Below are 27553 nucleotides of genomic sequence, written 5' to 3'. Positions count from 1 at the left end.
TGGGTATTAGCACTTTATAAAAAAAGGATCAATTTTAATTTTCAAAAATATCTTTGGGGGCACCTGGGTGGTTCAGTCTGTTAAGCATCTGACTTGGTTTCAGCTGAGGTCATGATCTCAGTTTATGAGTTTGAGCCCCAAGTTAGGCTCTGTGCTGACAGATCGGAGTCAGCTTGGGATTCACTCTTTCTTTCTTTCCACCCCTTCCCTGCTTATATGCACAGACGCTCTCTCTCTCAAAATAAACTTTTATTTTTTGTTTATCTTTTTAATGCTTGTTTGTTTTTGAGAGAGAGAGAGAGAGACAAGTGCAAGAGAGAGAGGGAAGAGAGAGAGGGTGACACAGAATCTGAAGCAGGCTCCAGCACAGAGCCTGACAAAGTGCTCAAACTCCTGAACCATGAAATCATGACCTGAGCCGAAGTCAGACACTTAACCAACAGAGTCATCCAGGTGCTCCTCAAAATAAATAAACTTTAAAAAATATCTTTGCTTTTTGTGGTTTCAATTATATCCATCTATATATATTAGGTATATATGTTTTTTATATTATATATAATAAATACAATTACTGATACATAATCAAAATTTTAATTAATAAAAGATGAACATACTTCTACCCCATCCACATCTATCCTTTTCTCTGAGTTTCCTAGAAATGACCATTTTCATTAGTTTTGTATTAACCTATCTAATGCTTTTTAGTCAAATACAAGTGCATACACACACACACACACACACACATTCCCCACCTCATACAAAAAGGGAACATATTTTATACATTGTTCTTTGTATTCAGTAGCTAATGCTCTCTAAGAAATCACCCCAAAATATACTGGTAATAATCATCATTTTTGTGAGTAGACAATTTAGAAATGGCTGGCTGAGCAGTTCTTGGTCAGGATCTCTCATAAGATCACAATCAGATGACAGTTGGGTCTGTAGTCATCTGCAAGTTTGAGAAGGATCTATTTCCAAGGTGGCTCACTCACATGGTGAACAAGTTGATCCTGGCAATTGGTGAGAGACCTCAGTTTCTCTGAGTGTGGACCTCTCCACAGGACTGCTGGAGTGTCATCAAAACATGGTGGCCAGATTCTCCCAGAATGAGAGCTCAGAGACCCAGGTGAAAAAGTTGCAGTGCCTTTAGACAAGCCTTAGAGGTCACACATTATGACTTCCATATTCTATTGGTCACACACACCAGACTGGATTCACAAAATTGAATATACTAGATGGGGATCATTAGGGGTAATTTTGGAGGTTAGCTACCACATTGTGTATACTGGTTTTTCATTTTTTGTTGTTTTAACATGATTTGTCCTAAAGACCTCTCCATATTACTACACAGAAGACATCCTCATTTTTAATGTAGCTGTAGTATATTCTATTGTAGTATATACTGTAGTTTATTCCAACATTCCTTCATTGATAGAAATGTATGGTTGCAGTGGCTTGTTTTGTTTTGCTGTCATAAATAACGCATGAGTGAATAACCTGGCACTTACTTCCCTTTGTATGTGTTCAAGTGGATCTGCAGGAGAGATTCTTTATTTATCCTTTACTAAAAGGAGTTATTTGAACTTAAATGCAAGAAATCATGTTTATTCTTCTTGAATTTCATCATCTTAATGGTTATCTTTATTGATCTTTCGTGTCTTTATTCAGACAATAATGAAACAGCTATTAAGGAAAAAAACGACAAAGTTCCAGCAAACAGATCCCCACTTAATTGTCTTCCTGATGAAATTAACTGTGAATATTCTCATTAAAATCTTTCCCTAAATGGGGAACCTGGGTGGCTCAGTTGGCTAGGCGTCCAACTTTGGCTCAGGTCAGGATCTCGCGGTTTGTGGGTTCGTGCCCCACATCAGGCTCTGTGCTGACAGCTCAGAGCCCAGAGCCTGCTTTGGATTCTGTGTCTCCTCCCTCTCTCTGCCCCTCCCATGCTCACGCTCTGTCTCTGTCTTTCAATAATAAGTAAACACTTAAAAAATTAAAAAAAAATCTTTCCCTAAAAGTTGGAATTGTTTGGTCAAAAGGTGAACACATATATTATTTGATAGATGCTGCCATATTCCTTTCCACAGGAAGTGTCTTCATATGCTTTGGGTAAATACTAAGTAGTGGAATTACTGTATCATATGGTAATTATATCTTTAATGTTTTGAGTAACCTTCATACTGTTTTCCAGAGTGGTTGCACCAATTTGCATTCCCACCAACCGTGCACAACTGTTCCTTTTTCTTGACAATCTTGCTAACATTTGTTGTTTCTTGTGTTTTGGTTTTAGCCATTCTGACAAGTGTGAGGTAGTATCTCAGTGTGGTTTTGATTTGTATTTCTCTGATAATTAGCGATGTTCGGCATTTTTTCACGTATCTGCTGGCCATGTGTGTCTTCTTTGGAGAAATGTCTTTTCATGTCTTCTGCCCATTTTTAAATTGGATTCTTTGCATTCTTTTGGTGTTGAGTTGTATAAATTCTTTATATATTGGGGGTAATAGCTCCTTATCGGATAGATCACTTGCAAATATCTTTTCCCATTTGGCAGGTTGTGTTTTTGTTTTGCTGTTTGCTGTGCGGAAGTTTTTATTTTGACGTAGTCCCAGGAGTTTATTTTTTGCCTGTTTCCCTTGCCTGAGGAAGTGTATCTAAAAAAAAAATGTTTCTATGGCCAATGTCAGAGACATTACTGTCTGTGCTCTCTTCTAGGATTTTTATAGTTTCGCATCTCACATTTAGGTCTTTAATCCATTTTGAGTTTTTGTATGTGGTGTGAGGAAGTAGTCCAGTTTCATTCTTTTGCATGCAGTCTTCCCAACACCATTTATTGAAGAGACTGTCTTTTTCCCATTGCATACTCTTGCCTCCTTTGTTGTAGATTAATTGACCATAAAAGGGTGGGTTTATTTCTGGGCTCTGTTTTGTTCCATTGATCCATGTGTCTATTTTTGTGCCAGTACCATACTGTTTTGATTACATGTGGTAATCTCTAGTATATCTTGAAATCTGGGATTGTGATGCCTCCAGCTTTGTTTTTGTTTTCCAAGATTGCTTTGGCTATTCAGGGTCTTTGGAGGTTTCATACAAATTTGAGGATTATTTGGTCTAGTTATGTTAAAAATGCTGTTGGTATTTTGATAGGGGTTGCATTGAATCTGTAGATTGCTTTGGGTAATATGGGCATTTTAACATTATTTGTTCTTCCAATCCATGAGCATGGAATATCTTTCCATGTGTTTGTGTCTTCAATTTCTTTCATCAATGTCCTATAGTTTTCAGAGTCTTTCACCTCCTTGGTTAAGTTTATCACTAGGTATTTTATTATTTTTGGTGCAATTGTAAATGGGATTGTTTTCCTAATTTCCTTTTCTTCTACTTCATTATTAGTGTATCAGCTCAAATAGTTTCTCTGAGGGCTACGCTTTTGGCAACTTTTTCTTTTATGAAAACTGATCTGTTGAACCTGTTTCTTTTAGGGTGAATGTCAGTAAATTCTATTTTCACAGTTTATCGATTTCATTCAGCTCTTCAAACTCCTTTGCATTGTTATGTAAATCAATTTCTTATGATTATTAAAATTCTGTTTCTGTGATTACTCTCCCTTGTCATTTCATATTTTGAGTACTTATGCTATGTCCCCCTTTCTCTGGATTAATCAAGTTAGCTAATGCTTAGTTTGCTTGTCTAATTCCAGAGTCAGCAAACTTTTTCATATAGCGGTGTATAGTAAATATTTTCCACTTTGCAGGCCAAGAACATTAGGTAGATGTTTGTAAAACAGGAGTGAAAATTTTTACAAAATTTTTATTGACGACATTCAAAATATAATAAGTACTTAAAAAATAATACTGATCCACTAATGAGAAAAAGGGAATTCTTTTCCAGGAGATAAAATTTTGCTTAACTGGGGTTCAAACTTCATGTTTCCTATCATCAAAACATTACAAATGTTCATCTGTTAATGCTGATCTGTAATGAGATTTACATATTTCATATTTGACAGTGCGTTTTCACAAAGATGGATACTGCCAATACTGATATCAATCCCTGAGCACCTAATTTTATTTTATTTTATTTTTTTTCAATATATGAAGTTTTTGGTCAAATTGGTTTCCATACAATACCCAGTGCTCATCCCAACAGGTGCTCTCCTCAATACCCATCACCTACCCTACCCTCCCTCCCATCCCCATCAACCCTCAGATTGTTCTCAGTTTTTAAGAGTGTCTTATGCTTTGGCTCTCTCCCACTCTAACCTTTTTTTTTTTTTCCTTCCCCTCCCGCATGGGTTTCTGTTAAGTTTCTCAGGATCCACATACGAGTGAAACCATATGGTATCTGTCTTTCTCTGTATGGCTTATTTCACTTAGCATCACACTCTCCAGTTCCATCCACGTTGCTACAAAGGGCCATATTTCATTCTTTCTCATTGCCACGTAGTACTCCATTGTGTATATAAACCACAATTTTTTTATCCATTCATCAGTTGATGGACATTTAGGCTCTTTCCATAATTTGGCTATTGAGAGTGCTGCTATAAACATTGGGGTACAAGTGCCCCTACGCATCAGTACTCCTGTATCCCTTGGGTAAATTCCTAGCAGTGCTACTGCTGGGTCATAGGGTAGGTCTATTTTTAATTTTTGGAGGAACCTCCACACTCTGTTTTCCAGAGTGGCTGCCCCAGTTTGCATTCCTACCAACAGTGCAAGAGGGTTCCTGTTTCTCCACATCCTCTCCAGCATCTATACTCTCCTGATTTGTTCATTTTGGCCACTCTGGTGTGAGCCTGAGCACCTAATTTTGAGTATATTAATTACTGGGAAGACATTTATAGAATTCTATTAAATTCTTCAAGATTTGCCTTTTTAGCATGTCATTACTTTACAGACTAATCACTTGCAATTGAAGGTTAGATGGAAGTTCTTAGGTCACACAGTTAAATACATTTTGAAATATGGAAATTTCCTTTGCACTGGCATTCAGATCTGAAAAAGTGCTGCTGAAACTTTAGTGTGAGCTCACGAAACATGTGCTGGAAAGATGTGTGGGAACGGAGGGCTTCTCATTTGAACTTTTGACGGCACAACCAGTATATAAAGTGGCTTAATATCACAATTGCCTCTTGAACAACACAGATTTGAACTTTGCAGGTCCACTTATATGCAGATTTTTTATAGTACAGTACTGTGAATGTATTTTCTCTTACGTTTTTTAAAAATTTAAATTCTAGTTAACTTCACCTCAGTATGCTTCCCACATAAGCACTGTTTGGCCTTTCAATTTTAGGTTAAACTCATTAAGAATGATCTGCTGTAAAATTAATGTCCAGGGGCACCTGGGTGGCTCCGTCAGTTAAGGGTCCCACTTCGGCTCAGGTCATGATCTCACAGTTCATGGGTTCGAGCTCCACGTCGGATTCTGTGCTGACAGCTCAGAGCCTGGAGCCTGCTTTGGATTCTCTGTCCCCCTCTCTGCCCTTCCCCCACTCACATTCTGTCTCTTTCCTCTTTCTCTCTCAAAAATAAACATTAAAAAAAAAAAGCTAACGTCCAAAGCCATTCAGTATGTAATAACAATGGTTAAGGATGGTTGCTTTCATTCAGAAAAAATTGAATTTTGGTCCCAAGCTAAAAAAATTTGCAATAAAACGTTATCACTACTAAGTCATTGAACCTTGGCTTGGGAGAGCAAGTCAGGATATTCCGCCTCTATTTCTGACAAAAATTCTCAAAACTAATGATGGTTAAGTCCATGAGAATAAGTGAAGTTCAGTGCTGACCTCACCAGTTCTGTAACACATGACAGATTCAAGTATTTTGTGCAAAGTACCTGCTGATGAATCATAACTTGTCTACGCCTTGTTCTGTCCCACATCTACCTTTACTGTCAGTGATAACACATCTTAGCTGATTCCATCTCAAGTTGTACTGAAATAGTGTTTTCTCATCTTCTTTGAAAATATCCTCTTCTGTAGTTGTTTAATGGAGACTGTTCACAGAGGCTACATTTTCAGTCAAACTTGGTGCTGACTTCTTGAATAAACAGCAACTCAACAGTATGGGTAACATCTGTTTACTCATCAAGAACCAAGGAAAATCACTCAAAATCATCTGCATTGTTTTTAATTGACTATCAACATTGCTCCAATGTCCTTAACTCTGAGCAACTGTTCTCAATGAAAGACTGTTAGTCTTAAGCAAGTTTATTTTCTGGACACATTTCTTTGGCTGCTTCAATTAAACACAACTAATTCACAAGTAGCAAATGACTTTTCCTGCCTGGATAACAAACGAGCCACTCAGAAACTTTGGTTGCAGCTTCATTTTCATTTCATTCAATTGTGAGAATGATAGATATCATTAAAAAATACCTAATTTTCCTGACCACTGCTTTCCTGTGTGGGGGATACTGTGACAAGTGCTCAGTCTGATAATGCCAGAACATTCTGCATTATTTTGGCAGAGCTACAGTGTTAGTGTATAATAATTTATTATTAATGTTTTGCCACCTAATTTGGTTAAAATAATCCACATTCCACTATGCCCTAAAAGCATGACGTTCAAAATTCACTTTTCTCTCTCTTCTTGTTTTTGTTTGATGAGTACACACTGGTAAAAAAATGAATTTTTTCAACCATTTAAAAATGTAAAAAACATTCTTAGCTTGTAGGCCATACAAAACAGATGATGGGCCACATTTTGACTGTAGGGTGTAATTTGCTGACTCTTGATCCAATGTATTGATTTAAAACAAATACATCTTATTAGTTCTGTTTCTCTATTGTCTAACTCATTAATTCCTGGCTGTCAGGAATTTATAATTCTTTTCTTATGCTTTCCTTTGGTTATTTTTCTAATTAAAAAAAAACCTATATTTAATTCATTTTCGACATTTCATTTTTCATTGAAGTATTTAGGGCTATGACTTTTCTTCTGAGGACTACTCTAGCTATATTCCATAGATGTAAATATTCAGAGTTTTTATTGTTTTCTAGAAATTCTGCAATTTTGGTTTGTAGTTCCCCTTTGCCCAAAGATTATTTTTGATTTTTTAAAAAATTCCACAACATAAGGACAATTTCATTTTCTGGTTTCATTATTTTGTTATGAATACCCAATCTTATTGTATTTTCAGAGAATGAAATCTGTATTTATACCTCTGGAATTTATCAAAGTTCACTTTTCATCCACTGAAATGGTCAATTTTCATGAATACTAGAAAGATGGCATATTCTATTATCAGGTATAGAATTTGATGTATATTTGTCAGATCTACCTGACTGATCATGTAGTATGGGTCTTTGTTATCTTCATTTGTTTTGTGTTTTGTTGTTTGGTTTTTTGGTCCACTCAATTTGTCTTAGGCCGACGGAAGTGAATTCATTCGTCTCCTAGTATTAAGGTACTTCTACATATTTCTCCATGTATCTCTTGTCATTTTTGCTTTATGAAAGATGCCGTTATTAGGTGCAATATTTATTCATAACTATCATAACTTCCTTGAGAATTAGTCATCAGGATTATAAAATGAATTTCTTTGTCTTGCTTATGCTTTTTGCCTTGAATTCTACCTTGCTTCACTAAGATCATGAATTCTGCTTTCTTTTTATTTCCATTTGCCTGGTATGCGTTGCCCAACCTTTTATTTTTGACCTTAATCTGTTTTAGATGTCTCTTGTGTATAGCATTAGGTTTTGTCTAGGATCCAATCTGAACACCTTTTTATTTTAATAAGTGAGATAAAAGCCTCTTTACATTTCCTTAGTGTGGCTGTATGTAGAGACTTAGTTTAGTTCTCTCATATTATTTGCTCTTTACTAAAAAATTAATTTTAGTTGACACTTTTTGTGTTTTTGATTTAGTGGTTTTCTTTATACTTCTACCTTTATGTAGCATTTTTGCACCTTATTTCTTTGGACAGTATCTGCTTCTCCTTTATGTATAGCATTAGCTTGTATCTCTTCTTCCTCCATATCTCCCACTACCCAATTTTAGGCAATATTACTATCCTTTACTTTTGGACTTTTAGGTATACTTAAAATTCTACTACTTGATTTGTCAGTTTTAAACTATGTCCTTTGATTCTTATTATATAGGGAGCTTATTCTACATTCTACCTTCTCTCCTTTTACTTATTTTTGTTAGATACATTGTTTCTACACAGTCAGAGTATAAAATGTTTAGGTATTATTCTGTCACACTTATTCCACCTTTGTAATGCTAGCCCTTTTGCTGACATTTCCCCCTAATTACTTGGTTGACTGAAACTTGCCCTCACATCTGATTAATAGTTTTAGTTGATGTAGAACTTTAGGTTCAAAATCAGACCAAACTAGGGGGCTGCCAATCTAGGGCACCAATCCCTATGTAGGAACACCATCATTTCCCAGGCACAGTACTCAATTTGTTTAGACTTTTCTTTCAGCACTGGGAACAAGTTCTACAGCTGCACAAACAGGAAGAGAAAGTGGGGTGAGAACAGGGCATAAGCTTGATTTCTTTCCACTCTTGTTGTCCTCATGAGCTCCTCTCCTTATCTGATTTTCTCCTTAGCTGTCCTTTGAAGAATGAGCTCCCACCTCTACCTCAGCCTTTGACTATGCGTGGTCTTGTCTGTAGTGCTTTCAGTATTGTTCCACTTGCCTTCTATCTTTTAGAACTTCAAAGTATATAATTCACTAATATGGTCCTCCATCCCCATTCTCAATGCCTTTATCCCTTTTTCTATCCTTAGAGTTATTTCAATGGTATTTGAGGAGAAGAATGCTCAGTTGCCATTTTGAATTGGAAGTTAGATTTCCAACATTCTAGGTAGGAGCTCACCACTGATTGATCAGAGAAGGCATTTCCACTGCAGAAGATCCATAGTCTATTACTACATGGTTTCCCAAAATAAATATTTTCCATTATGGACTACTAATTCATGTTAATTTATAGTTTTCAAAAACGGCAGCATTTTATTTTTTACCACAGTTAATTGGCTCCAAATAGTCAAGAGTTGACAGTATATTGAAAAACAACCTTATAAACTGTAAAGCACAGTATAAATCATTAGGATGAAGGACATGTGTCTGCTATGAACTACAGGAATCATTTTCTCTCTGAACTCCTATTTCTTTGGCTATAAAATGAGCACAATGAGATGAAAGCTCTTTTACATTTAACAAGCTATGAATCTGCATTTTTAAATGATTTTGTCAAGTTCGCACTGACCTCAGTAAGAAAAAATGTAACGTAAGAAATGGGTACAAAGTAAAGAAAATAAATAGTATGTTTTTCATTCTCTGTAGGTTTATGAAGGTCATCCTAAAAGAAATAGTGGTAGCATTCAGGAGCAAAAGAATCCTCCTTAATTTTGATTACAATCTATTCCAGTTCAGTAAATTTCTTTGCTAAGACCACCAACCCTCCAGAATCTCCAGTCTCAGAAGTTCACCTCAGGCATTCAGAGGAGATATGACAGTAAGCACGAGGCCCAGGGATGAGAGATTTGCTCATCAAAGGAAGAGAAAGATCAAAAAGCAACTTGAATGAACACATTTGTCTAGAGGCAGGGAGGCAGGTAGGATAGCTGCTGGGCCTAGCAAGTGGTCAGGGGGCAGTGAAGTGGACATTGTAATTGGTCTGCTAGTCAGGAGTTCCTCTTCTCTTCATAACTCTCCTTATTTCTGTTTAGGTAACTATACTTCCCCAGGGTAGCACATGTACTTTGGGAGAAGCCAACTCCATCACGGGCTCTAGAAGTCAGGCCTAAGTGAACCATAATCCCACTCAAAAGACAGAGTTTTAAAAGATGGGCATGTAACTTAGTTAGGACCAATGGGACACAAAGAACAGTTCTGGGGGAATATCTGAAAAGCTCCCATGTCTCTACAAGGAGGAGAATAAAGCACATGTACTTCCACGAGTCTGCCTTAAGATAAAGCTGATGCCATCTGGGAAGCCAAATCGAGGGATGTGAGCAAGCAGATCTTTGTAGTATGGAGCATGTAGGACATACTCACCCTAAAACTGCCATACTACCTCCAAATGTCCCATTGAAGTGTATCTACCCAGGACTTTTTCCCTCCTGCAACCAGAAACATCTTAATAAGCCAGAAAGGCAAAGACTCCGGATTCATCACACTTGGAAATATTCAACAGATGAAGTTACTAAGGTTAAATTCATATTCTCTCTTTTTTTTCTTTTAAGTAGGCTCCACGCCCAGCACAGAGCAATGTAGGGCTCAGTCTCACGACCCTGAGATCAATACCTGAGCTGAGATCAGGAGTCAGACGCTTAACCAACTGAGCCACTGAGGCACCCCTAAGTTCATATTCTTAACAGAAGTCATTGTTGTATATATACAAACAAGGCTGCAAGTACTCATGAGCCAAGTTACACGAGCAGAAACCCTTGATGTATAATCTTGGAAGAAATCTTGTTAAAAAACTATATACGGGTAGATACACAGAGCAGTTTGATCAGGACAGTCACAGTTCACACATTTTCCTGGCATCATTATTAACAGGAGCCCATCACTCTGAAGTGTCCCAATGTATACATTTACCCTGACTCTAAAGCATGTTTTTTTTTTTGGATTTATATAGTAGTATCTTCAGGAAAATACAATAGTCCAAGGAAATGACTAGAGACCTCTACAAGTAAAATGATTCAATCTTTAGGACCTGTGCCTGGTTTAGGAAAAGAGTGGTACCAGGAAAAATGTCTGTGCCTGTGAAGAATTAATAATCACTTTCTGGGGGTCATTTTTATTGTAATTACATTATTGCAATTTCCTTCTACGGAACTGATGCTATGAGGATGAATACTCAGGGGTCACAGGGACCCTCATTTATAAGGAGATGATACAATTTTTATGAAGGTATAGTAGGGAGCAAGACTTGAAAGCATTGGCAGGTTCTAAAATATGTAGATATTTCTTCTATTATCTGCCACCATGTCTAAAATACCTCTGTACTCCAAACTCCTTTATTTGGGTTCTAATTTCTCCTTTAGTCCTCTATTAAACTGGACGCATACCACACTACCCATTAATGATGATACCTGATCAGAAGGGGGCTGGCATTGGCATTGGAAACAGGGACCCCAGGACCAGAGCAAGATGGAGTTAAGAAAGGATGAGAAGTACGTGGTGTTCAACAAGAGGCTGAAAAGTCAGGCTCTGCTTAGGGCATCCACGGCCCTTCTTACTTAAGCAACACCTGTCATTTGCACCTTTGTTTTCCTCCACAGATAATTCTGCCTTAGAAGTCATAAAAGCTTAAAAAAAACATAGCTAATGCTTATTATTGCTTTAGTACTGTTTTCAAAGACACACCTGTGTTCATTTGGCTTTATGATGCTGTGATTTTTGTCCAAACGCGCACACTGATTAGATAAACAAGGTTCAGAGGTAAAAGGCAACCAGATAGCCTTTTCCCAGAAAACATCCACGCACTTTCAGCGCCTTTCTGCACAGATGAGGTAGGGCTGGGGTTGCAATGTCATGCCTAATCTGGGCTTCAGATCTGGAACCAGTTCATGTGGAAAATGCAGGTGAAACCTCTGAAGCAATGTTGTAAAAAACAGGAACATTTCCATCCGAGCCAGCTGTTCTCCAAGACAGTGTCTTCTCCCTAAAAACAAAACAAAACAAAGCAAAACAAAACAACAAAACATATTTTTTTAAAACTCCACAATATTGGGGTGCCTGGGTGGCTCAGTTGGTTAAGTGTCCCACTTCAGCTCAGTGAGTTCGAGCCCCTCGCCGGGTTCTGTGCTGACAGCTCGGAGCCTGGAGCCTGCTTCAGATTCTGTGTCTCCGTCTCTCTCTGCCCCTCCCCTGCTCATGTTCTGTGTCTCTCTCTCGCTCTCTCTCAAAAATAAATAAACATTAAAAAAAATCCACAATATTTACCAAAATTTGTATCTAATATGTGGGTACCGTTAAGGAAATCTGGAATTTAAAGAAAGTTATGTTTATTAAAAAGAATAAAAACTGGCACTTCAGTTCTCAGAGCCCATTTCTTTACCTTCTTTTGTCAGATCATGGACTTCTGTAAGCTTATGAATCCCCTTCCACACTTCCCTTTCATGTTGCAACACAGCCCAAGATACACCATGGAAGACTGAATTTGAGGTATGACATTTTTCTCTCTAGATCCAGGAGAAACTCATTTCATTTCAAATGACTGAATGCTAACCCTTCCCCAATTAAAGGAAGAGTTTTCAGTCCATTTTCCATGGATCTTGGGATCTGTGTATTTTTTCACAGCAGAAGCCGTATTTTTGGAGATGAGGTATAATAAACTAGGAGCCAAGAGAGCTGTGTTTTCATTTTACTTCAAATTATGGTGTCATTTCTTCCCCTGGGTCTCAGTTTCTCAAGCTACCTGTTACGGACTTCTAGCTCTGTAAGTTTTGCTTACAAGCCAAAATCCACAAGCAAAAAAGTTTCAGAAGAAGCCAGAGCTTCTCAACAGTTTCTTTCTAGTTACAAAATTAAGCGTTGAGTAGAAACAGGTGTAAATGACTTCTAATTAAACCATTCTCTCCTGTAAGAATCAATGTTGTGTTTCTGGTGTTGGAATCTTTAATTCTACAATGGAATGCTTCAGATTAAGATGTCATACATGAGCAACCGTCATTACACTCTGTCCTGAAGTTATGCCCCAGTGAAAGTTCTCTTACCCAAGGAAAAAGGAACCAAAGCTTCTTTCTTGGCAAAATAGCCACTGCTGTCCAGAAAACGCTCAGGATAGAATATTTCTGGGTTTCTCCAGTACTTTTCATCAAAGTGTACAGAATAAAGATTGGTAATTACTGTCGTGCCTTTAGGAATGGAATAACCGCGTACGACTGCATCTTCAGAGGTTGCGTGGAAAATCCCTAATGGCACTATATTACAGAATCTTAAAACTTCATGCAAAACTGCCTCGGTATAAGGCATTTTGCATTTGTCATCCCAAGAAGGCTTCCCAGTGGGTCCCATAATTAAATCGATCTCTTTCTGAACTTGTCCTGTCAGAGGAAAAGTGTTCAAGTTATTATGCAATTCTTAGAATTATAGCCAAAGTAAATTCTCTTTGGGACAAAACAAAGGATAACCTATAATAAGTCAACAGGGTATGGGGACAACCAGGTTCAGATTTTTCATCATCTGGGAGTTCTATTTGACTATATGCCATATATTGTGTGCTACCAGAAACCAATGCTCTGAGTAACTTTGTTGTGAAAAACACACTGAAAGTAATAAAAAATTAACAATCAAAAGTAAGACAAATAAAAATTAAACAACCCTACAATTGGAATAACATCACTCTCAGCCAGGGAAATAGTGAAACATAAAATCTGACTTGAAGAAACTGGCGTTCAGGTCCCAGCTCTGCCACTTCTAGTGGCTGAACTTGGGCAAGGCAGCCATTTAGACTTTTCCCTCATTTACAAAATAGGTGTAATAAGACCTATCTGAGGTTTTTACATGACTTGGGAGAACAGATGTGTGAAACTCTTTACAACTATTAAATATTTTTCTTCTCGGCTAGTACAGGAGAAATTCCCAAATAAAATGCTTTGTACACAGCCAAAGACTCTAAGACATGTGTGAGTCCTAAATGTAAGGACAGCCCTATATGGTCAACAGAATCCTCACCTTGAATGTTAGGATAAAGGGCCATGAAAAGAATTGCCCACCGTAGCACATTGGTTGTAGTTTCGGTTCCAGCAATGATGAGTTCACCCACGGAAAAAATAAGATTTTCTCTGGAGAAAGTAGATGATGGGTCATTTTTACCTTGATCCATCTCATCCAAATAAGCATCAACGAAATGCTGAGGTAACTGAGGCTTTCTGTTGATGGAAGCTTTTTCAACAAGCCTGGAGAGAAAATCATAGACCACAGCTGCATTTCTAAATAGCTGTTGATGTTTTCCAAAAGGTAAGATGCCAATCCATGGAAAGGCATTATACAGGAAGACGGAGGCACTGGCAGCCAGTTCCACATTTTCACTGAATAACTCAATCATGTGCTGAAAATCAGTGTCTTCATAAGTGAATCGTTCTCCAAAAATGATCAGATTGGTTATGTTTGAAACAGCATTTGTTATTAATTGTTTCAAGTCAAAAGGTCTACCTTTGTATGTTTCAATAACATCAATAAAAAATTTGGTTTCTTCTAAGATTTTAGATTCAAAAGACTTTTGACCATATCCAAAATAGCGAAAGCTATTTACAGCTAATCTTCTGTGATCAATCCATCCTCGACCATATCTGGAATTAAGTAAGCCTGAAAAAAACAAAAGTATTAAAAAATTTGATCATCCCAGCATTCCTGTATCTAACACCTGGAAACGCTCTGGAGTAAAAAAGAGTGGTCAGTCATTCTTCTCCAATTCTCTTTCTATAAACCTAGTGGTTTTAAGCCCTATTCTCTGCTACTTATTAGCCACAGAATACTGTCAACAGATAAAGCTTGTCTACTTTTTATCTGGGGACAGGCAGAAAAGACCTGTAATTCTCCCACCACATGAAACTGGACAGTCTTATGTAATTCATCCTGGGTGAACTAGACCTGTATTCTCTAACTATTACTATACCCCTCATCTATAAACGACAAATCACTGCATGTTCCATGGGCAAAATTTTATCTTGGACTAAACAAACAGCTGAAAATCATCCTTCAAGGATTAGGAATCTTCTGCATTAAGAGTCTAGGTTTTAGAATATAGACATCCTCCTGTTAAAAGCATATGTTACACAAGGTAACTCTTGAAGAGGCCAAGGAAAGCTGAATGAGGCATCAATGTGGTGGAAATACTCAAGCCTAAAGGAGGATACCAAGAACTGAATGTTTGTGTCCCCACAGAATCCATATGTTGAAGCCTAACCCCCAGTGTGATGGTATTAGGAGGTTGGGCCTTTGGGGAGGTGATGAGGTCATGAGGGTGGAGCCTCATGAACTGGATTAGTGCCCTTACAAGAAACACAAGAAGAGATGATTGTTCTCAGCTATTCGAGAATACAGGGAGAAGGCATCTGTCTACAAGTCAGGAAGCAGGCTCTTCCCAGACACCAGATCTCCTGGCACCTTGATCTTGGATTTCCCAGCCTCCAGACCTGTGAGAATAAATGTTTGTTGTTTATGATACTAAGTCTATATGGTGTTTTTATTAAAGCAGCCCAAATTAAGACAGAGGGACAGAGGGCAACCATGAAACTCAAACTTCCAATGTTGATATTGCTTGCCTTAAAATTTCAGTCTTCACAGTATACTCTGCTCTTCTCATGTTGCTACTAGGGAATATATTCCCTTTAACTATCAAGATGCACCCCTACATTTACTGTAGTATTTACAATAGCCAAGATATGGAAGTAACCCACGTGTCCACTGATGGATGAATGGATAAAGAAGATGTGGTATATATACAAGGGAATATAATCAGCCATAAAAAAAAAAGAATGAAATCTTGCCATTTGCAACATGGATGGATCTAGAGGGTATTATGAAAGTAAAATAAGTCAGTCTGAGAAAGACAAATACCATATGATTTCACTCATATGTAGAATTTAAGAAACAAAACAAAGAAAAAAGAGACAAACAATAAAACAGACTCTAAAATATGGAGAACAAACTGGTAGATGCCAGAGGGGAGGTGGGTGGGAGGGATGGGTGAAATAGGTGAAGGGGATTAAGAGTACACTTATGATGATGAGCACTGAGTAATGTACAGAATTGTTGAATCACTATATTGTACACCTGAAACTAATATAACACTGTAGTTATAAAATAACTGTAGTTAATTATACTTGAATTTAAAAGGTGATTTGCAAAAAGTTAAAAAAAATAAGTTGCCTATCAAGAGGAAAACATCTTTAGCATATACATTTATGTAACATGTGCTTTATTTAAAATTTCATTCATAACTGGTACATACATGTACCTAATACAAAAAATGTCACATTCTCCTGTACATGAGGTACCTATGAAATTTACATTTCAGCAACAGTTTTTGAATTTGGAGCTTATAGTAACATTAACCATACATAAGGGGTCTGAAGTGCTATGTAATAATCTTACGTTCCTATAGTTGTCTTTTCTATGTTTCCAGATGACTATTCATTCAACAAATACTCATTCAACATGTATTTATAGAGACCTACTGTGTTCCAGGCAGTGTGCTAGGTAACAGACCTAGCAGTAAACGGAAGAGGCAGAGATCCCTACTCCTCTGGACCTTACATACTAGTGAGGAGAGGCAAACAAACAAATTATACAGCAAAGATGGAGACACAGGGTGGTCAGGGAAAGCCTCACTGAGAAAGTGACATAAGTAAAGATATAGGACATGAGAGAGTGAGCCAAGCAGATATCCAGGGAAAGATCACTGCTCTAGAGGGAACAGCTAGTGCAAAGGCACTGGGATGAGAGCAAGCCCTAGAGAGATGTATGCATATGGGACACATGTACAAGAAGGTTCAGAGGAGCCTTGTTATAACTCTACACTGGCCAAGCATAGGCTGAGCCCACCTACCGGGCAACTTTCACTCAAAGAGTGGGCTAATGGTGGCTCTCATTTCCCAGTTTCAAATTCAGTGCATATGTATCTTAAAATAACACATAATTTTCTACTTCTGTTTGTCTTCCTGTTTTTTGGAAACATCAAGTTGAATGCTTATTTTAACTTTCTTTATAATAAAAACAGTCCAAACTATAAATCTATAGCTTTGAAAAATATATAGTATTATACTTTATCCCAAATACCGCTCTGCTAACATCATCTTTCATTTTCACAATTTCCTTAAAGGTCTCCTATTATAATTGTGGTATAATTTCTTCTTTGGCCTAATTATTATTGAGAAGAGTATTTAAGAGGCTGGAAATTTGTGTTTTATTTATTTAATTGCTTTCAAATATCATTATACTCTGGCCTGAGAATTTGTCCTTTACAACTGGTATTTTCTTTGCATTAGTTTTTTTGTTTTGTGATTTAATATATGGTTTTTATTTTCTTTTCAATGTCTTTATTTTTAGTCTATGTAAGCAAAATATTGTTACATTTTTCTTTGAAATTAAGTGTGAAGCTCTCATTAAACTAGAGAATATTGGACACCATTATTGTATAACTCTTAGACTATTAAGTATTAAAACCACTGTATCTGACTTCAACATTCTAGTTTAGGCTTTTTGCTCACCAACCTATTAACTTTCAGCCTTTCTCTCTTGTTGAATATGGAATCACCCAACACTGATCAACACTAAATCAAACAGAAGCTAGTCCTTTACATAAATCCCACAATTCTTCATTTATGTGTCATTAACTACATATGTAGTTAAGAAAGGCTACTTCATATTCTACAAGCAAAATGACAGTAAAAATGTCATCAAGTATTCAAGACAGGCTTTAAAAAATACTTTTGATTCAAGTGTGCATGCACATATGTGTATTCCTAACATGTTTCAAAAACTTGAAGCTATTATTAAATGTTAATTCTTTAAAACATTATTTATAATATTACAGACTGGATTACTACAATAGAATCAGCATGAATTGGTCTAGGTCTAAAATGAGTCTCTTGTAGACAGCAAATAGATGGGTCTTGTTTTTTTATCCATTCTGATACCCTATGTCTTTTGGTTGGCGCATTTAATCCATTTACATTCAGTGTTATTATAGAAAGATACGGGTTTAGAGTCATTGTGATGTCTGTATGTTTTATGCTTGTAGTGATGTCTCTGGTACTTTGTCTCACAGGGTCCCCCTTAGGATCTCTTGCAGGGCTGGTTTAGTGGTGACAAATTCCTTCAGTTTTTGTTTGGGAAGACCTTTATCTCTCCTTCTATTCTAAATGACAGACTTGCTGGATAAAGGATTCTCGGCTGCATATTTTTTCTGTTTAGCACACTGAAGATCTCGTGCCAATTCTTTCTGGCCTGCCAAGTTTCAAAAGAGAGATCAGTCATGAGTCTTATAGGTCTCCCTTTATATGTGAGGGCACGTTTATCCCTGGCTGCTTTCAGAATTTTCTCTTTATCCTTGTATTTTGCCAGTTTCACTATGATATGTCGTGCAGAAGATCGATTCAAGTTATGTCTGATGGGAGTTCTCTGTGCCTCTTGGATTTCAATGCCTTTTTCCTTCCCCAGTTCAGGGAAGTTCTCAGCTATAATTTCTTCAAGTACCCCTTCAGCACCTTTCCCTCTCTCTTCCTCCTCTGGGATACCAATTATGCGTATATTATTTCTTTTTAGTATATCACTTAGTTCTCTAATTTTCCCCTCATACTCCTGGATTTTTTTATCTCTCTTTCTCTCAGCTTCCTCTTTTTCCATAACTTTATCTTCTAGTTCACCTATTCTCTCCTCTGCCTCTTCAATCCGAGCTGTCGTCGTTTCCATTTTGTTTTGCATTTCGTTTAAAGCGCTTTTCAGCTCCTCGTGACTGTTCCTTAGTCCCTTGATCTCTGTAGCAAGAGATTCTCTGCTGTCCTCTATACTGTTTTCAAGCCCAGCGATTAATTTTATGACTATTATTCTAAATTCACTTTCTGTTATATTATTTAAATCCTTTTTGATCAGTTCATTAGCTGTTGTTATTTCCTGGAGATTCTTCTGAGGGGAATTCTTCCGCTTGGTCATTTTGGATAGTCCCTGGAGTGGTGAGGACCTGCAGGGCACTTCCTCTGTGCTGTGGTGTATAACTGGAGTTGGTGGGTGGGGCCGCAGTCCGCCCTGATGTCTGCCCCCAGCCCACCGCTGGGGCCACAGTCAGACTGGTGTGTGCCTTCTCTTCCCCTCTCCTAGGGGCGGGATTCACTGTGGGGTGGCGTGGCCCGTCTGGGCTACTTGCACACTGCCAGGCTTGTGATGCTGGGGATCTGGCGTATTAGCTGGGGTGGGTAGGCAAGGTGCACGGGGGCAGGAGGGGCAGGCTTAGCTCGCTTCTCCTTAGGTGATCCACTTCAGGAGGGGCCCCTCTTCTGTGGGCCTCTCGTCTGCGCTTGGGTCTGGCGACTCCGTTCTGCTAATCCTCTGGCGGTTTTCTGGGTTATTTAGGCAGGTGTAGGTGGAATCTAAGTGATCAGCAGGACGCGCGGTGAGCCCAGCGTCCTCCTACGCTGCCATTTTCCCTCGAGCTCCCATGAATTGGTCTAAAATATGGCTGTCAGACCTGAAAGGTCTTCAAATACGAGGTTCTATAACCTAAATTAATTATTTCCTGTTTTTCAGTACAACAGAATCCAAACTCTATGTACTAAATTTACATAGAATAAGGAATGTAACTTAAAATAGTAAATCACTAAACAAGTGAAAATACACATACCTCCCATTTTTGTCATCTTCATGAATAAAGGAAGGCATGGTCTGTCTGCAAAAATCTCACTTTGATGAACAAGGCATTCTTTTACTACATCATAGCCATTTAAAACCACAGTTGATATTCCTCCAAGATCTAAACTGAAGATCTTTAAGAAGAAGAGAACAACAACATGTAAATGGCAAAATGCATGACCAATATAACCATGGAAATCCACATGTGCTAAGTCCAGCTCTCCCAGCATTTGTTACCTCCCTGAAAACGGAAGGATCTTTTACTCAACTGACAATGGTTTGAATGCCTTCTCTCTACAAGGCGTATCAAACACTATGGTTTCATTACCGAGTCAGTGCCTGGAGACATAATCTTATAAATGGTGTAATGAAAAGAGTACTGGGCTTCTGAAGCCTGGGTTCTAGTTTAAGCTTTGTCATTAAACAAATGCAGGACCCTGGGCAGAACGTTTAACCTTTTTGGGCTTCAGGGTTGCCCGAGAAAACATGATACTTGATTTAGATGCTCTTTTAAGATTCATTCCAACTTAATACATTCAATGATATCTAGGGATCTCTTTTTATTTCCAAGATAAATGAGGAAGCAACACCATCTACATATTATTTATTACTCCAAGCTTAGGTAGGGGACGGGGTTACTTGAGAGATAACTTTGAAATATGAACATATTATAACTGGGCTCATTTGTATTTGGGTCCCTGAATTCCATGAAGTCAACAAGGAGGGCCTCTCAGGGAATGTGACCTTGGAGAAAAGGCCTTTACCACATAGGCACAGGTGGATGCCGCTCAGCTAAGGGCAAGGCAAGACAGAATATCCATCCTTTCCTTGCTGGAGTTCCTCAGGTGCTTCACCTCAGGTTCATGTACAATGAAACACCTCTGTAGTCTAGCTAGTCCACAATAAGACACTAGTCCAGCAAGGGAGCAATGCTACTTTATCAGTGGGGTGCAAAGATTGCTTATCTTCATCCTCTCAGGGCTTGGCTGAGAGCATTTTAGAACCAAAATACTTAGTCAAGCCTCATCTCTGTGCAAATAAGTACAGCAGATTTAACCATGGTTCACACGACTTCGTAAAAAACAAAACAAACAAACAAACAAACAAACAAAAACCCAGGAGGTTTAGCAGAGAACAGAAGTTCAGCGGAAGTAGTTACTGGGAAAAAAAAAAGTGATGAAACCTCCAAATAATCTCCAAATTGTAACAGAAGCAACCAACTGAGCAACAGAGTCTTTGGCACAGGATAGGTTCTGCCAACTGAGCAGCAGGAACACCAGAACCCTGGGGAAGTAGCATGGACTGTGTGTGACAAGCAGTGGTATCAGTCAAAAGTGGCAGTGTGAGAGTTTCAGCGCAAAGGGAACGGCTACCAGCTGAGCAAAAGGTGGGACTCTTTCGGCTCCCAAAGCAGTAATGGAATGATCTTGAAGTCATCTCCCAGCAGTGTAATTTTAACAGCTATAAAGGAAAAAACACCTCCTGTGTGCCTCCTCTATTCCCAATACTCTCCTATAACACTGTGACAACCAGACGTGAGGGTTTTCCACACCTCAGCAATTCTGGGACACCAGCCGAGTGTCCTAGAATTTAACCCAATTCTGACACTATCCACCTGGAGATAGTGTCAGATCCCACAAGTTAAGGGCTCAGTCCCACAAGACTGCTGCCCATCTCCACTTCGGGTGCCCATCCCAAGTCCTGTGCTTCTGACCAAAAGGCTATTAAGTCAGAGGCTCCCACGACCTCCTCCTTGGGTTTGATTAATATGCTAGAGTGGCTAACAGAACTCAGGAAAATATTTTACTTACTAGATGAATGGTTTATTATAGAAGGACATAACTTGGCCTATTATAGAAGGACATAACAGCCACGTGGAAGACACACATAGGGCAAGGTATGGGGTAAGGGGAGTGGAGCTTCCATGCTCTCCCCAGGCATGCTATCCATCTTCTGCTCACCTCCACCTGTTCACCAACATGGAAGCTCTCTGAACCCTGTAATTCAGGCATTTTTATGGAGGCCTTATTACATAGACGCGATTAACATGGGCTATTGGTGATGGAATCAACTTCTAGGCCCTCTGCCTTCCCCAGAGGTAGTGGAGGCGTGACTGAAAGTTCCAACCCTCTAATCAGGCTTGTTTCTCCTGGTAATAAACTCCCATTTTAGGGTCTTTCCAAAAAATTACTTCATTAGCATAAACTCCCATGTGGTTGAAAGGGGCTTGTTAAGAATAACAAAAGGCACCTTAATCACTTAGGAAATTCCAAGGACTTTAGGAAGTATATTCCAGGAAAGGGACAAAGACCAAATATATATTTCTTATTATAAATCACAGTATCACAGCATGAAAGAATGGCATTAGAAAATAGGAAAAAAAGCAGACTGGTGATTTCACAGGATGGTAGAAAACCCTGGGATTGAAAAGTGTCTTAATAGGGAGGGAGAACAAACATGAGGGTCATAGTGCAGGGTACAGCTATCTATCAGGTGTGGACACTATGGATTATAAAAACCAAGGAGGAGCCATGGCCTGAGAAGACTGTTACAAAATCCACTTTTCCTCAAAAATGTGGTCCCCTATTTGAGGGTAAAACTGGGGAATTTGTTATTTGAACTATTCTGTTATATGCTGTTTTCAAGGATTTTTGATAAAGGTTTGTGAAACACTTTCCTTCTCATCTAGAAGTTAGTCTATGAACTTTAAGTTTCTTCCCTTCCCTACAAACCAGCTCTGCCCACAATTCTTCACTGTCTCAGTTAATGACCACTCCATCCACCCTTCCAGCTCTTCAGGACCCAAATTGCCCGTGAGCTGCCCAGGTAGACTCTTATTTTTCTTTCCAGCCCCACATCACTTCTTAGTAGCCATGTTGTTTTTTATTTTCAGAATGTAAACAGTGTATGATAATTTCTTACCCTTCCATCACTGACACTCTAAGCCGTCTTCATTGTCTCCCTATGTTATCATAACAGTCTCTCAACTTGTCTCATAATAGGTGATTCTTGACATGGCATACTCCCACTTCATGGCCTTTGTAGGTGTTCTCTTGGCCTGGAATGTTCTTTCCCTGATTATTCTTATAGTTTAAGCTTTTGCTCAAAGGCCTTCTTTTTTGCAGTGAGGCCTGCTCTAACCCAGTTAAAATTTCATCCCTTAGCATTCTTCCTCTCTCTTGCCTTAATTTAGTTTATTTCATACTCTGTACTCCAGCATATTATTTACTTCACTTATTGTATTTATATTGCCCATCTCCCCCCCTCTGCTCACCCCCCAGGAGAATGTAAGCTACACTAGGGCAGGGATTTTTAACAGTTGTGTTTGCACTCTCAACAATAGCCAAATGATGGCAAGAGCCTAAATGTCCATCAACTGATGAATGGATAAAGAAATTGTGGTTTATATACACAATGGAGTACTACGTGGCAACGAGAAAGAATGAAATCTGGCCCTTTGTAGCAACGTGGATGGAACTGGAGAGTGTTATGCTAAGTGAAATAAGCCATACAGAGAAAGATACCATATGTTTTTGCTCATATGTGGATCCTGAGATACTTAACAGAAGACCAGGGGGAGGGGAAGGGGGGGGAAGTTACAGAGAGGGAAGGAGGCAAACCATAAGGGACTCTAAAATACTGAGAACAACCTGAGGGTTGATGGAGGACTGGGGGAGAGGGGAAAGTGGGTGATGGGCATTGAGGAGGGCATCTGTTGGGATGAGCACTGGGTGTTGTATGGAAACCAATTGGACAATAAATTTCATATATTGAAAAAAAATTTAAAAAAAAAGAAATTTCATAACCACCCTATGGATGACACAATTAAGTTGCACATCATTTTCATTTCAAAGTATAAATTTTCAAATAAGTATTTAAAACTAAAAAAAAATTTAAAACATTAAAATTAAAATAAAAAAAAACAGTTGTGTTTGCTACTATTATCTTCACCCTAGGACAGTACAGAGCAGATGCTGACAATTGTTAAATATATGTTGAATTAATGACTGGCGGTAGAGACATACATTTACGCACACTATTATACAATATCATGGGTGAAGGACTAGGAGGAGAGGTATGTGAAAGTGTCATTGATGAAACATGACTGCCACACACTTTTCTACATCTGCTTGGGTTGTCTTCTCATTTGAGATGCCTCCCATCATCACTGCCATACTGTTCAAACCATACCAAGTCGTTAGGGAACACCCCCACTGAAGCCTTTCTTGGTGCACTCTCCCTCTCTCTCCCCTCTGAACCACCACAGCACGAGCTGAGATACTTACTTACTTAATACTATCTTGAACCAGAAACCTGGAATGTTCTTGTCTCCTGATTGCCTCCTAAATTATAAACTCCACAGAATCGGGGATTTCATCTTTAATCTTCTGAACCTTCCAAAGAATCTCACACAGTGCCTTGCATGAAAGTCTCAATAAATGCTTTCTGCGTAAATATGTCAATAAGCTGCCAAATCTACTTGTCTTAAAGTAAGGAATTGTTTTATGGTCCTTACATTCATTACTTGAAAATAATCTGTAAAAAATACTTTTACTACCTTTGCTAGCTAAGAAATGCTTCTCAAAATTTTGATTAAGAGTAAAGTCACTGCAGAAGCTTACACATTCAGAGTGAATCTCCAAGGAAATGATACTTCTTGATGTGGTATATTTCCATTTAAGATTACCTTTAAAATGAATGTATGAGACCCCAGTACTGGTTATTTTCCCTTCAAGATTTATAAAAAAAAAGAACTGAATTCACAGATTACATAAAAGTAAGTGTCACTTGAGGTGACTGTCATTTCTCACACGCAGTTTTCAAGTCCAGGCTTTTTCTGTGAGCACACATCTCCAAATTAAGAAGAGAGTGGAAAAATAAGATTCTATTTACAAATAAGCCCTATAAACAACTTGCACAGCCTCTCAGAAGTGTAAGAGATAATAGTCTCCTCCTACTTTCAAAAAAGGTATAGTATTTTAACAACTTGTACTAATGGTAAGACTTCATCAGAATTGCAAAATACCATAATGCAATGAGAGACCTTTAGGGTGTTTCACAACTAAGATAAAGATCAAATGTTGCCAGGGAGGGTCCAAGACAAAGATATAGGAAGACCTGGAACTCCCCTCCTCCAAAACCACAGCAAATCTACACCTATTCATAAAGCAATTCCTCCTGAAGAACTGAGTAGCTTTTTCTTTTTTTTAATTTTAGTGAGAATGAGAGAGAGAGAGAGAGAGAGCGAGCGAGCACATGGGAGAGAGGGGCAGAAGGAGAGAGAAAGAAAATCTCAAGCAGGCTCCATGCTCAGTGCAGAGACCGATATAGGGCTCAATCCCATGACCCTAGGATCATGACCTGAGCTGAAATCAAGAGCTGGATGCCCAACTAACTGAGCTACCCAGGCGCCACCCCCACCCCCCATCCTGAAACAGCTTCTATACAACAAAAGAGACCACATAAAGAATGACAAGAGAGATGGAGACACAATAACAAAGGGAATCCCCACCCCCAATGCTGTGAATTTTGGTGGGGAGGGACAGTACTAAGGGGCTGAGAGCAGACTTGCCTGTCTGGGGCACAGACAAAAAAAAACCCAACAACCCATGGTTTAAAAGGGCAACTAGAATATAAATAAACTAGCCCTATAACCCTGCCAAATGACAGGGGAGCTGCTGGAAATCTGCCCAATCAGGAATGGCAAGTGCCATGGTTTACATTTCTTCTCCACCTTGACAGCATAGAAAGGAGCAGGGGCTGGGCACCATAGCCAGCCTGCAGCCTCAGTGAGCACTGGGCCCCTAGCCCACACCAGCCCAAGCCATCCCAACAAGGAGGCCCCAGCACAGCATACACCAAGATACCCCTAGTCAGCTGTCTCACCAATGTGACAGGTGCAAAGCACCCTGGAATACTTCAGGCCCACACCACTTCAGCTCCAGATGACTTGCCAGGGTACCCCTGATGCAGAGGGCCCAAGGACCTCCTTGTGCATGTCTGCCTTGGCTCTAGCCACCTTGCCAGGGCACCCCCTGCTCACAGGGCCCTGGGATCCCCCTGGGACACCCATCCATCCCTGCTTTCACCTACTTCACCTTCAGCTGTCCTGCCAGGGTGCTCTCTGGAGAGCCCCAAGAGCCCATCGGCTTACAACCTCTTCAGTTCCAGCTGTCCTGCCAGGGAGCCCTCTGTGTGAAGACCCCCTGGACTATTCAGGCCCATGCCCACTGCAGCTCCAGTCATTCCAGCAGAGTGCCCAGGACCTCCAGCCTACACCAGCCACAGCTCCAGCCATCCAGCCAAAATCGCCAGGCACGACCACTCCACCCATGTTTAGGAGCAGTATCTATTCATTTAATTCATAAAAACAAACGCAGAAAGTCAAGCAAAATGAAACGACAGGAGAGTATGATCCAAATGAAAGAATAAGACAAAATGTGAGAAAAAGAACTAAATGAAATGGAGATAACCAATCTATCTGTTCAAAGTAGGTTTGACTTCTGAGGAAGATGGTGGAATAGGAGGATCCTAAACACAAATACATGGAGGTTAAATAACATGCTACCAAACAATAAATGGGTCAACCAAGAAATCAAAGAGGAAATAAAAAAAATACATAGAGACCAATGAAAATGAAAACACAATGGGCCAAAATCTTTGGAATGCAGTAAAAGCTGTTCTAAGAGTGAAGATTACAGTAGTATAGGCCTACTCAAGAAGCAAGACAAATCTCAAATAAAAAACCTAATCTTACACCAAAATGAGCTGGAAAAATAAGTAATAAAAACCAAAACCAGTAGAAGGAAGTAAATAATAAAGATCAGAGCAGAAATAAGTGAAACAGAAACTTAAAAAAAACAACAGAACAGATCAATGAACAAGAGCTGGTTCTTTGAGAAGATCAATAAAACTGATAAGCCTTTAGCCAGACTCATGAAGAAAAAAAGATGACCCAAATAAACAAAATCAGTAATGAAAGAGGAAAGTAACAACTAACTTCAAAGAAACACAAAGGATTATGAGACTACTATGAAAAATTATATGTCAAATTGGACGACCTAGAGGAAATAGATTTCTAGAAGCATATAATCTTCCAAAACAAAAAGAAAATCTGAATAGACTGATTTTGACTAATAATAGACTAATAACGACACTGAATGACTAATCAAAAAACTCCCAACAAACAAGTTAGGACCTGATGGCATCACAAGTGAATTCTACCAAATACTTAAATAAGAGTTAACACTTATTCTCCTCAAACTGTTCCAAAAAGAAGAGGAGAGAAAACTTCCAAATACATTCTACAAGGTCAACATTACCCTGACAGTAACAGCAAAGCACTACAAACACACACACACACAAACACTCACACAAAACCCCAAACTACAGGCGAATATCCTCGATGAACACAGAACCAAATATCTTCAACAAAATATTAGTAAACCAAATTTAAAAATTAATTAAAATGATCAAGTGGAATTTATTCCGGGGATGCGAGGCTGTTTCAATACTCGAAACTCAATCAATGTAATACACCACATTAACAAAATAAAGGATAAAAATGAGATGATCATCTCAACAGATGCAGAAAAAGCATCTGAAAAAACTCAACATCTGTTCATAATGAAAACTCTCAACTAGAGGGAATATATCTCAATATAATAGAGTCCATATATAACAAACCCACAGCTAACATCATACACAATGGTGAAAAATTAAGAGTTTTTTCCCTAAGATCAGGAACAAGACAAGGATGTCCACTGTCACCACTTTTATTCAACATAGTACTGGGGTCCTATCCACAATAATCAAACAAGAAAAATAATAAAAGTTACCAAAATTGGCAGGAAGAAGTAAAACTATTTGTTGATGACATGATACTATACATAGAAAATCTAAAGACCCCACCAAAACACTATTAGAAGTAATAGATGCATAAGTAAAGCTGTAGGATACAAAATCAATATACAGAAATCTGTTGCATTGCTATACACAATAATGAAGTAACAGGAAAAGAAATTAATAAAACAATTCCATTTATAATAGCACCCAAAATAATAAAATACCTAGGAGGTGAAAAACTTGTACTCTGAAATCTATAAAACACTTATAAAAAAACTGAAGATGACACAAACAAATGGAAAGATATTCCATGCTAATGGACTAGAAGAACCAATACTGTTTAAATGTCCATACCATCCAAAGCAATCTAAAGATTTAATGCAATCCCTA

At 38.5% G+C, this 27553-nt stretch overlaps 1 protein-coding gene across 8 annotated transcripts in view; it reads right to left on the bottom strand.

The window, feature by feature from the left end:
• Positions 1–9054: 9054 nt before the first annotated feature.
• The window catches only part of LOC106989115 (vitamin D 25-hydroxylase), a 32529-nt gene continuing 14030 nt past the window's right edge, over positions 9055–27553 (bottom strand). For 2 of the 8 annotated variants that reach the window (XM_053203455.1, XM_027073072.2), the window contains exons 2-5: positions 19311–19452; positions 13643–14275; positions 12682–13011; positions 10965–11627 (exon numbers count right to left, since the gene is read on the bottom strand). In XM_053203455.1, coding sequence (XP_053059430.1) covers positions 11452–11627; positions 12682–13011; positions 13643–14275; positions 19311–19452 — 1281 coding nt within the window. In that variant the 3' untranslated portion in view covers positions 10965–11451. Of the gene's footprint in view, positions 10078–10964; positions 11628–12681; positions 13012–13642; positions 14276–14966; positions 15106–19310; positions 19453–27553 lie in introns of those variants that run through there. The other 6 variants (XM_053203459.1, XM_053203458.1, XR_008290450.1 and 3 more) reach the window with 5 other exon arrangements.

This window comes from Acinonyx jubatus, chromosome D1, assembly GCF_027475565.1.
Source record: "Acinonyx jubatus isolate Ajub_Pintada_27869175 chromosome D1, VMU_Ajub_asm_v1.0, whole genome shotgun sequence".
NCBI classification, from domain to species: domain Eukaryota; kingdom Metazoa; phylum Chordata; class Mammalia; order Carnivora; family Felidae; genus Acinonyx; species Acinonyx jubatus.
Note: the sequence above shows the minus strand (reverse complement) of the source record. Positions and strands in the feature narration are given on the sequence as shown.